The sequence below is a fragment of the Gordionus sp. m RMFG-2023 genome, chromosome 3 (assembly GCF_954871325.1).
Source record: "Gordionus sp. m RMFG-2023 chromosome 3, tfGorSpeb1-WG-v2, whole genome shotgun sequence".
Lineage (NCBI taxonomy): Eukaryota > Metazoa > Nematomorpha > Gordioida > Chordodea > Parachordodidae > Gordionus > Gordionus sp. m RMFG-2023.
In genome coordinates, this window is record NC_088777.1 from 24,299,526 (window position 1) to 24,312,276 (window position 12,751).

General features: G+C 25.0%; 1 protein-coding gene across 5 annotated transcripts in view; it reads right to left on the bottom strand.

Moving 5' to 3' along the window:
* Nucleotides 1–12,751, bottom strand: part of LOC135925862 (serine/threonine-protein kinase 10-like) — a 121,155-nt gene that overhangs the window by 61,993 nt on the left and 46,411 nt on the right. For all 5 annotated transcript variants that reach the window (XM_065461391.1, XM_065461388.1, XM_065461389.1 and 2 more), the window contains exons 4-10: nt 11,517–11,589; nt 11,001–11,195; nt 6,814–6,895; nt 6,547–6,666; nt 6,387–6,468; nt 5,858–6,133; nt 5,759–5,814 (exon numbers count right to left, since the gene is read on the bottom strand). In XM_065461391.1, the coding sequence (XP_065317463.1) occupies nt 5,759–5,814; nt 5,858–6,133; nt 6,387–6,468; nt 6,547–6,666; nt 6,814–6,895; nt 11,001–11,195; nt 11,517–11,589 (884 nt within the window). The remainder of the gene's footprint in view (nt 1–5,758; nt 5,815–5,857; nt 6,134–6,386; nt 6,469–6,546; nt 6,667–6,813; nt 6,896–11,000; nt 11,196–11,516; nt 11,590–12,751) is intronic.

Here is a 12,751-nt window from a genome sequence, read left to right on the forward strand (position 1 = left end):
TTTTTCAACTTTGAAAAGGTTAAAAATCTATTTAAGAAATAGCACCGGTGAAAACCGTTTAAATGGATTAGCTCTTTTAAATATTTATAAGGAGATTATAAATTTGATTCTAGATGAATTAGCCAAATCTCAGAGAAAAGTAGACCTCTCTTTATAAATTTAAATCTATGATTATAATGAATTATTAGTCATAATATTTATGTATTTTTAATAAAAGTATTGCTTTTGCAATAAGAAATATTTATAGATTATTTTGTATTAATTATAATTGTTAAATTATATTTTTTTTAAATACCGTACAAGAATTACTTATATTTTATTGAATTATATATTTTTTAAATATAGTTATTTACAATAAATTTTAATCTACATAAAAATTTCTACATTTTGAAATTTATTTTATTGTATATTATCATTAAAATAAATGCATAGTTAAATAAAGAGATTTTATTTATACTAAAGTATTTTAATAATAAATAAAATCTATATCTAAAATTTAAAAAGGAATTATTTTTAACACTCAATCAGATATATTGAGTGATCTTAAAAAATGTAAGGTTCGGGGAGCAAATTTTTTTCTTTCTAAACTATATGGATTAATTTACAATTGACTAAACATAGATTAAATTTTTAGAATAATGTTTTCAGTGTTCAGTCGCTTATTAATCATAAATTTAGCCAAAATTGTTACTAATATTTTTTTTATTCATGCTTGTTACTATAGTGATTAGACACTAATAAAGCACATAATATTGCCAATATTTAAAGGTAGTTTGGGGGCTTCGCCCCCAAAAAAAATTTTATACCCCCCCCCTTCCTATATGGATAAATCCTGGCTACGCCACTGGACCTAGATATCAAGTTTTATTAAGTATAAGAAAAAACAAATGACTATAGACCAGAGTTGTTAAACGCTACTTTTAAAAGTAGCGCACTACCGCTATCGCTATTTGTCAAAAAAAAAAATTTACAAACAAATTTTTTATTTTTTGCTTATAATGTTATTGTATAGTATATATATATAAATCAACATTTATAAATATTAAAATTTAGTTAGTTTTGATTATAAAAAAATTTATGTAATAAAAATAAATATTTATGGTAATTTGTTGCATTTTAATAATAAAATCATTTCAATATTATCATCCCAAGTCTAGAGCGACGATCAGAAAGTATAAGTTTTGCCTTATTAAATAATCTCTCGACACTAGCACTTGAGGGTAAGGGCGTATTCAATATACATATTTTTTATATAAGATAGATTATCAATAATTTTATTTGCAAGTACATCGTATGTCTGGCATCCTATTATCATTCTAATGCCACAGATCTTCTTTTTAAAGTTCTAGGGTATACAAATGGCCTGCGATTCCCAAATAAGCTCAAAAATATTTAATAAGATCAATTTATAAATATAAATAAGTTTTTACCTTCTGTTATGTGTTCAACTATCCGTGATACATATATATGATATCTCTGATAACTCTACTATTAGAGCATTTTTCATCATTTCAAAGTTATCTGCTATTTTATTCATTAGTGTCTGGCGGCATAAAATTGTTGTACCAGAGAATAGAGTTTTAATTATCATGGTAAATGATGGATTATCAACTAAGAACATTGGCTGAACTGTATAAATTATAAAATCAACAATAACTTTATCAGCCAATTTCTGAGAAATATTATCATTTGCATTATTAATTAATTTGGTTTGAATTGAATTAGTCTTTTTGGATGTAGAGTCGCCTATACCGAAATTATCTAGATGTTTATCGATTTCCTTAAAACTCATGATGAGTCTTATAAAATAAATATTATTAGAATGTAAAAATGACAATTTACCTTTAGGTGTTTCTTGAGGTTATAGCTACTGGGTTGATTTGAGGAAATATTTTTTTTTACATTTTAAACAAATAAATTTGAAACCAGTTTTGGTTATATATTTATTTTAAAAAATTTTTAAATCTAGGGAATGGGAAATTTGTATTATAGCTATTAAAAACATTTTCTTCCCTGGTATCTTCCATTTCATTAATATTATTGTCTGAATCACTTTCAACGATTTGGATATCCATAGGCGATGACATTTTAAATTATTAACACGTGATTTAGGTTTATAATACAAATGAAAATATAAATTACAAATTGAAATTATATTTTAATTTCAAAATTAAATAATTATATCCATAGCGATTCTCAAAGCTAATTATATCAGTTTCAATGGTAGTCTTCTAGCCAAAGAGCTATCCTAGACAACACTTAGGTCCCTCTTTCATTTTTGTTTCCCTGCGTCACACCATCTCCGTTCTTTCTTTTTTTATAGTATTATTATATATTTTTCAAACATTTTTAAATATATTAAAACATAAAATATTATATTTTCGTTTTTTTTAATACTTTATATTATTTATTATTTGAAAATTGAAAATATAATTTGTTAAAATTTTTACAAATAAATAAAAATTTAATTATGATATTATATTTAAATTTTCATATTTACACTTACCTTCATTATATTTTTTAAAAGTAGCAAAGTAGCGGCTACTTAGCTACTTTCAAAAAAAGTAGCGCGCTAAAAAATTAAATAATCAAAAAAAGTAGCCGCTATTAGCTATAGCTACCAAAAAAGTTAGCGCGCTACTTTAACAACTCTGCTATAGACCATCTTGAGGATTTATGGCATACCCAAAACTCTATTATTTACAATATATTGGAGGCTACGACAATATCTACTGGTTGTAGCTATAACAATGATAACATATTGATGATCTGGAAATTTTACTATTATATAGAGAAAAAAAAAATCAAATTATCATCAGATAGAAAGGAGCAAAAAATATCTATTATATCTTTAATAGAAAAGTTCTCAGAAGTTAAGAGAATAAATAGAGATACAAATATTTTAAAATTCTGGGAGGAAAATTCTTCAATATATCCAGAATTATATATCTTGTCTAAAATCGTCATGGGTGTAGCGCAGAGTTGTTAAAGTAGCGCGCTATCTTTTTTGGTAGCTATAGCTAATAGCGGCTACTTTTTTAAAAAATATAAATATAATGAATGTAAGTATAAGCACGAAAATTTAAATATAATACCATAATTAATTATATTTTTATGATTTATTATTTAATTTTGAAATTGAAATATATTTTCAATTTGTAATTAATATTTATTTGTATTATAAACCTAAATCACCTGTTAATAATTTAAAATGGCATCGCATATGGATATCCAAATCGTTGAAAGTGATTCAGAGTCAGACAATGATATTAATAAAATGGAAGATACCAGGGAAGAAAATAATATTCATAGCAATACTTTACCATTCCCTAGATTTCAAAAATTTTTCTAGATAAATATTAAAACAAAAACTGGCTTCAAATTTATATGTTTAAAATGTAAAAAAAATATTTCCTCAAATCAATCGCTATAACCTAGAGAAACACCTAAAGGTAAATTATCATTTTTACATAAAATAATGATATTTATTTTATAAGACTGTTCATGCTAATAGTTTTAAGAAAATTGAACAACATTTAAATAAATTTGACATAGGTGAATCTACATCCAAAAATACTAATTCCATTCAGACAAAATTAATTAATAATACAAATGCTAATATTTCTCAGAAATTAACTGATAAAGTTATTGTGGATTTTATAATTGATACAGTTCAGCCAATGTCCTTGGTTGATAATCCATCATTTACTATGATGATTAAAACTTTATCACCTGGTACAAATATTTTATGTCGCCAGACTTTTGTGAATAAAATAGCAGATAAGTTTAAAGTGATGAAAGATGCTTTAATAGTAGAATTACCAGAGATATCTCATATATGTACCACGGCAGATAGTTGGACACATAACAGAAGGTAAACACTTATTTTTTATAAATTAATCTGATTAAATATTTTTAAAGCTTATTTGGGAATCACAGGCCATTGGCTAGACCCTAGGACTTTAAAAAGAAGATCAGTAGCATTAGCCCTCAAAAGGATAATAGGATGCCAGACATACGACGTAGTTGCAAATAAAATTATTGACGTCCACAAGTTTTTTAGGATTCATAATAAAGTTTGCAAGATGGTGACCGATAATGGGTCCAATTAGCTGAAGGCCTTCAGTATTATAAATTAATTTTAAAATATTTAGAGTAATAAAATTAAATCAAGTAATAGTTAAGTTATTAATTAAATTTTTCAGTATTTATTTAAAAGTTGTTTAATATTTCACATTCTATATAGAATTTTTAACTAAATACATACATATTTTAGTAATATTATATCATAATTTATATCAAATTATAAAAAAATTAGTGAATTTAATTAATAAAATTTACAACAGAGATGGATTATTTTATTAGTTTTTATTGCACAGTGTCATTGAGCTTAACATTTAATATGATATGGTTATTGAATCTTTCATGGATGATTAGATTTTTACTAAATTTATTTCTTATTCATTAATATCCATCAATTTATATACAGTACAGGGAATTCAATGTATTCATTTGATAAAATATTTTTACTTAGTTACATCATAATTCCTGAGGTTTAAAATTTAGAATAGCAACCTAATGATTTTACCACTCCATTTTTGATAAATATCACTACACATTTCTATTAAAAACGGGATGAATAATTTATTCTATTTAATATGAATATAGAATATTTTGTGAGGATAATGCTGAAGGTGAGACACAGAGAGATTATTTAGTAAGGCAAAACTAATACTTTCTGATCGTCGCTCTAGACTTGGGGATGATAATATTGAAATGATTTTATTATTAAAATTCAACAAATTACCATAAATATTTAAAATTTATTATATAAATTTTTTTATAATCAAAATTAACTATATTTTAATATTTATAAATGTTGATTTTTATATATTATTTACTATACAATTACATTATATGCAAAATAAATAAAAAGTAGCCTAAAAGTAGCTAAAGCTACTTTTTAAAAATAGTAGCTAATAGCGAGCTACTTTTTTTTAACAATTATCGTAGCGGTAGCGCGCTAATTTTTTTGACAAATAGGGATAGCGGTAGCGCGCTACTTTTAAAAGTAGCGATTAACAACTCTGGTGTAGCGGCAACACAAGTACAATAATTTATGTATTATAAAAATGACTATTTATTTTGGGCAAGTGTAGAACGTGGATTTTCATTGTTGAAATATATATTGTCAAATTTACGTGGAAATCTGAAGGATTATATTTTAGAAGATATCATGATTGTGCGATTGAATAAAATATTTAAAATATAAATTATTTCATTTTGAATTATGAATGTGTATATATCTAAGTATAATAAAAAATGAATGAAAAAAAGTCTTACTTTGAGTCATTATATTTATGTTCCCTAAACCTGGACCCGGGTCCTTTTTAAACTTGTTACTGGACCCGAACCCGGAATTTAAAAAATTGTGAATAGTATAAAATTAAGGCATATAATAAATGAAAAAAGACATTTTCTTTGTCGAAGGGTTCACATCCCTGTTTTTGATTGTACTTTTCCCTTTTTTGTTTGACACCTTTCCTTTTTTGATCGGACATTTCCCTAAGCCTTGGGGACTTTTCCTTTTTTGATTGGACCCTTTCCTTTTTTGAATGGGATACCCTATTATAAAAAACTTGAATATATAAAATTAAATTAATAAAAAATCAACATCCTAATAAGATATTTTTGTATTGTAAAATAAAAATTCCAGACTTGTTCCACATATAAATTATATTATAAAATTTTGATATACTTGTAAAACTGGACTAGGAGGATTAATATGCAATTTATCATTAACGCACTTATCATCTTTAAAAAATATATAATCGATAAAGATTTATTTCTAATAAACCTGTTAGAGAAATATTACTGGAATAATTTTTTCCAAGTTCAGACAAATCATTTTTAGCCTCCTCCCGAATAGGAAGGGTTAGAGCTTCGTCAGGTTTAGTAATTTTGTTTTTATCAGTGAGAGCTATATAGGTGATTTCACCTTTATGGGTGACTATAGGAGATTCGATGGATTGATTGAGTTCACAATCGGGTGGAATTATAGTCAGAGGTACCTGAGATAATAGATTTGATTTGGGAATCTGACCATCCTTTCCCAGCGTTTTAATATCGATGGCTAATATTTATTAAAGGTCATATAATAGTAAATATATCAAGGCATTAGTTGTGTAATACAATAATGCAATTTGTCCAACTTAATTTCTCTAAACGCCCTACTAATTTAAGCAATATTTTGGTTCCCAACTAACTATTTTTCATTTTAACCAAAATTTGGTGATCAATAATAATTATACAAATTTGACAGTGTTTTGACTATTGAGGTATTAGTGTATATTACATTGAATAATTAATGAATGATTAGAATAAACCTTTAACGCCCACTTTTTTCGTGATTATATCTAAGTTAGCGTCACTGTATTCGTTTGAAAAACTATCGTAATTCGATACTGACTTAAAATTAAAATATGATAGATTTAAGTTCGAGATATTAACTATTTTCATTTTATAAATATCAATTAATTTTATTACATCTATATTATCGTTAACATTTTCGATTAGCTCTTCTAAAACTTCAGATACCTCGGCCTGAAATTCGGTTATTAAATCTTGAATGGGTTTCGGGTTTAGGACTTCAGTCATGAATTTGTGCTAAATTAAAATAGAACACCAATATTTATTACTTCTTAAGAATGGGAAAATATAATATAGCCATAAAAAAATTCTAATTTTTATTTAAACGAAATATTTGCCTAAAGAAGATATTTATTTATAATCAAAAATAGAGAAGTGCATTACTTGAAAAAGTTCGTGAATAGTAGCTCTTTGTTGCGGATCCTTTATCAAACATCGAGATAAAAAATTATTGAATTCTTTGCTCCTATATAGAATAAGAATTTTCACATAATAATTTATTGACATACATCTTAAACATTGCACAAATACAACAAAAAATAGGCGCAATAGGGGGGGGGGGGGAGGAAAGATTAGCTTATAAGGTTACTTTATTAAATAATGCTAAATACAATTTATGATCTAACAGTTTATTTTAACTAAATTGGTAACGCATTTTACAATAATTGGATATTATAATATCAATTCATTTTTTTCTAGCCAGGGTCCGGCCCATAACTGAGTAATAAAAAACTTCAGACAGGCGGGGTTCATGGCGGACTATTATGACGAAAATAGGAAATATATCTTAAACTAAAAATATTTACTTGATTATCTGATATCTATATATGGGTAATTCCATGAAAATCGACCAGTGATTCGGCCGACCATCTCAAAAATGAATGAAACCTGGCATGTTAGTTATTTATGTTATAAATGTTAATAAAATCCAAATTTTAGAGCACCAGCTCAACCATATCCAAAGATATACGCCTTTAAAGTCGAAAATCGAGCAATGCGTGATTTCATTAAACCATTTTTAAAAAATACTTAAGATAGAATTACAAATAACATATCATTTTATAACCCTTAAATTTTTGCATTGGAAAATATCGAAAAAAAATTAAAAATTTCCTAGTGTTTTCGTATTTCAGCTAAAAATAAAAATATTAACTAGGTGTTGATATTCTCAAAATGTTTATTACCTTTATATTAATCTATTTAATAAAAAATCTTGATAGCCATTTTTGTTATTTTAATTTTATCAAAATTTTTATTATTATTATATATAATAAAAGATAATATAGATGGCGTTATATTAAAAAATTTTAAAATGTAATATATTTAAAAGAAAATCTATTATATTGATATAAAAATTTTAAAAAATTGATTAAATATAACAAATTTGATGTCCTGGGGCAATAGGTAAGGAAGCAGCCCATACGGATATGGTTATTAAGGGCTATATTTTAAAATAAACATATTTTAAAATTTTATATACAAACAATTATAAAAAAAATACTTCTTGTATTAATCTTATCCCATTTAGCGCTTATTAATAGAATTTTCTGGGGCGATAATTTGTAGGTACGTCCTGTCACTGTTATTCGATCTATTATCATTATTGTTTGATTAATGGACAACCATATCTATCCTCAAATGGGGTAAAAGAAGGATGGTGATGGTCCATGGGAATGTGAAAAGAAAATATATATCTCCTCAGTATTTTCATTCTTTTTTAGTACTGTTGCTAACCACAAAAAATCGTAATAAGCACATGTTACGAATCCTTTAATATCGACAAAAGACGAATTATCGGCATTTGAAATATTGTTATTGAAAGTCCTCTCCATATGAATATATTTTTGATTTAAGTTTACTTAAACTCAAAGTAAATATAGCATGGACTTCTCGAGTTCCTGGAATGGGACTAGATAAATTGAATCTTTCTTATAGTTTAATCTCTTTTAAATTGTATTGCTCGTTGGTTATATATGTAAAATTTACTGATGGCATGTTTTGTTTTGCAAACGGATATAAATCAACTGGTGATAAAATGTGTCCAGAACTGGTGAACAAGAGGTATTTTATTTATAATTTGTTTTATATAAAGTTTTAAAATATAGCATCCTAATAACTATCAAATAAGTGTATTGAAAAAGAAAAATTATTTATAATTTTAAAAATAAGCAGTTAATTTGAATATAAAATTTGTAAAGATAACTGAAATGTTTAAATTGTAAAGGTAATTGGAAGGTTAAAAATATAATCAAATTAAATGACAGTTATATGTAATAATTATCGATGGTATGTAAATTTTAGTAATATAAATTTTGAGCTCGAAAATGTAATAATTCAAAAAAAAGTATATTTTGTTTTTATTTATGTTATTTTAGAAATATAAATTAATTTGTCATCCTCAATACTTGATTTTAATAATTAGCAGAGTTGTTAAAAGATACTTTTTAAATGGATCTAGATACAGATACAGCGTCTAAAAAGTTATCAAGATACAGATACATTTTTTATTATGCTCTTATAGGTTTGCATAAACCTAAATTAATATTATATTGTGAAAAGGTCATGGTAAAGCAATAGAACTTGTTGTTGCTTCCTCTTCTTCATCGATATAGATCTAAATAAATATATAAACTTAAAAATTTAGTTATAAAATAAAGTTTACATATTGTAATATTAAAATTTGTATGGTTTATTGATAAACTCGGACATAATATTTAAATTAATGAATATTTATATATATAAGTTTTAATATTTTATGTATATATAATTCTTTATTATAGTATTAATAAATATTAATATATAATATATATTTATTTCATAAGCTCATATGAAATAAAATAAATTTTACAGTCAAATATTTTTATTTATAATAAAAAAAGGGGTATATAAAATGTATCTTAAAAAGTATCTAAAACATATACAGATACCTCTAAAAAATATCTAGATACAGATGCCTTTCTAAAAATCTATCTAGATACAGATACTACATTTTTATATCTAGATACTTGTATCTAGATACTTTAACAACTCTGATAATTAGTAATTGCTTTTTAAACAATAACCATATAGGTATGGGCTGCTTCCTTACTTATTGCCCCAGAACATCATATTGGTTATACTTAATCGATTTTTTTAATTTTAATATACCAATATAATACATATTTTAATTAAATATATTATATTATAAAATTTTTAATAAACGCCATTTATATTATCTATTTTATTTATAAATATAATAAAAATTTTAACAAAATTAAAAAAACAAAAATGGCTATCGAGATTATTTATTAAATAGTTTAATAAAAAGGTAATAAACATTTTTAGAGAATATCAACACCCAAAAGAAATCCCTTCCTAACAATGTTAATTTTTTATTTTTACCGGAAATAAAAAACACTTGAAATTTTTTTATATTTTTTCGGTATTTTCCAATGTAAAAATTTAAGGGCTATAAAATGATATGTTATTGTAATTCTATCTTAGGTATTTTTTAAAAAAAAACTAGATTTAATAAAATCACGCATGAGATTTTCGACTTTAAAGGTGTATATCTTTGGAATAGGTTGAGCTAGCATTCTAAAATACTGAATTTGCTAAAATATACAAAATAGATAACTACCATGCCAAGTTTCGTTCATTTTAAAGTAGGTCGTCCGAAAATCTCGTTTTTTTGGTTGATTTGAAGTGGAGTGACCCAAATATTAAAATGTCATGCATTAAATTTACATATTCAGAAATCTAAGATAAATTTATGTTTTATTTATTTATTGCAAATTATTAATATAAAAAATACAACATTTAGGAAATAAAATTAAACTTATTTAAACCAATTTTCAATTATTTTGTAAAAATAATAATGCATAAATCAGGATTTAAGCGCTTTCTTTTTTCGTCAAAAATGCTCCATTAAAAAAATTATGCCCAATACTTGTTGGGAATAATTTATTGGTTATCTCTTACCATTCGGCCCTATCCTTTGATTTTCATTTATTCATTCCTTTAATTGTTCAAAAGGAGAAAATGCCCACATTAAGGATATGATAGTCAATAAATTTGTATGGCATATGGTTAATGATAGTCACTACCTTAAGGAATACCTATCAAATTTGTATTTGATTTATTTTTCATTTGGGTAGGCACTACCAAATTTATTTATAATATATATTTGAAAAATCGTGATTTTTGGAAAGCCTCTATGGCCTAGTCGGCAAGGTGTGACTTACCAATCCAAGGGTTATGGGTTCGAATCCCAGCAATGTTCATGTTTTTTTTCTTAATATCTAACTTGGTAGTTCCGTCCTTGAGGAGATGATATATAGGAGGCCGGGCTCGACCACGTGATACCATATATGTTAAATAATAAGGGTCTTATTACATTTTAATAAATTTTGGCCGGTATTTAGCAAATTTGGTTGGTATTTATAAAATTGCTATACGATGACCTTAGTGACTAGCATTAACCTATGGCATACAGGCAAATGGGAAGAGGGGGGGGGGGGGTAATAATTTTTAACAGAAGTATTCTCGGGAGAATTATTACGCTTCTTAAAAAAACATTTTAAAATCATTACCATTTGCTTGGGTTATTTAAAATGGGAGGATCCGATTTTTGGATTCTTATCAAAACGCGCATCGGATTCATTTCGTGATTTGGAGGTTCCATTTGTGCAAATTCTATGAGAGTAATACCCAAACTCCAAATATCGACTTTGTAATCATAAGGGTTATCTTTTATTGCCTCGCAAAGCATGACCTCGGGTGCCATCCTTATTTATTATTGATCATTTATTTTATTAAATCAGATGCTTTAAAGAACTTACTGCATAATTCAACATTATAAGCGTAATATAAATTCCTTTTTAACGATTTTAAATAAAATTTAGATAGTAATAATTGAGTGATATTGTGCAAAAATTAAAAGGTCAGAATTTTTCAAATTATATATGTGAAGATAAATTAAAAAATAAATAAATTTTAAGAATATTAAATTAATTAAAATATAAATTCTAATATAGGGACTAAGCATTATGTAATAAATTCATAATTAATTAATAAATTCAAATAATATAAATATAAAAAAACAAAACCAATATGGTGTTCCGATAAATGAATCCCTTTTTTGAAGTGTGTTAGTATTTTTGGCAGAAACTCCAAAATCGGCTAAATTTTATGTTAAAACATAAATTTTTATACTATGTTGTTCGGTTTATATTCAGAGTATTATATGTGTGATCAGATAAATCTATCTTAGATAAAGATAACCAGAATAGTATTCCAAGTCGAGCCAAACCACCAACTTATTTGGGAATTAAATCGTAATATATCTCGACTTGACTCGAATAATGTTGAATTTTATTATTCCGTCAAATTGAATTTTTAGATTCTTCAAATAAGTCCGGCAAGTAGCTCAAACCTGCTAATTAACTACACTAAATGAGAGTTGTTAAAATATCTTAATTCTGTAACTATGTTTTGCAGTTTTTATAATCTATATTAATATCTGTCCGAGTTTATTTTCTACATTTAAGGTTAGCATGATTAATTCAAATTGATTTAAATCGGTAATTTTTTCAAAAATCACGATTTAAATAAATTCTTTTTTTTTGCCTGTACTATTCTTTGGTATATTATATTTTATTTTCATGAAAAAAATCCTCAATCTTAATATTCTCACATAACTTAAAATCCAAGAAATATTCCCTTACACATAGCAATTTATGAATCAGTCTGAATTTGTTAACATTGATTGCATAACAGTTGAGTATTTCCAATATAGATATTAACTATTAAAAACCATAAATATACTATTTTTTAAAAAAGATATAAAATGTAAAATTATATTCAAAGGGGGAGGCAGATAAAAACATTTTATTATATTCAAATTACTATATTTATTTTGAATATAAGTCTAATTTTTTGCTAAATTTATAATAAAATGATTTTATAGAATATTTTTTTGGTATAATCATACTTATAGTATACAAAGATTGCTCATCATGCAAAATAAAGTCTGACATAAAAAATCATCATTTTTATGTCAAAATTAATAGGTCTATGTTATTTATGAATTTAGCTAAAAATTGTTATACTTTTGGAACAAATATTTTATTAAAATAATGGTTCTTAAATTATTATATTAAAAAAGAAATGATAATATTTACATCATCTATATTTAAAAATTATTTGTATGGATGACATACTTTTAAATTTTCTGGACAATTTTTACAAGCAGGCTAAGTATCAAAGTGAAATAAGTTATCAAGGAAGATGATATAATCTACGTATTGGCCATTACTTAAAAAATGGCATATTTAAAAAGAAT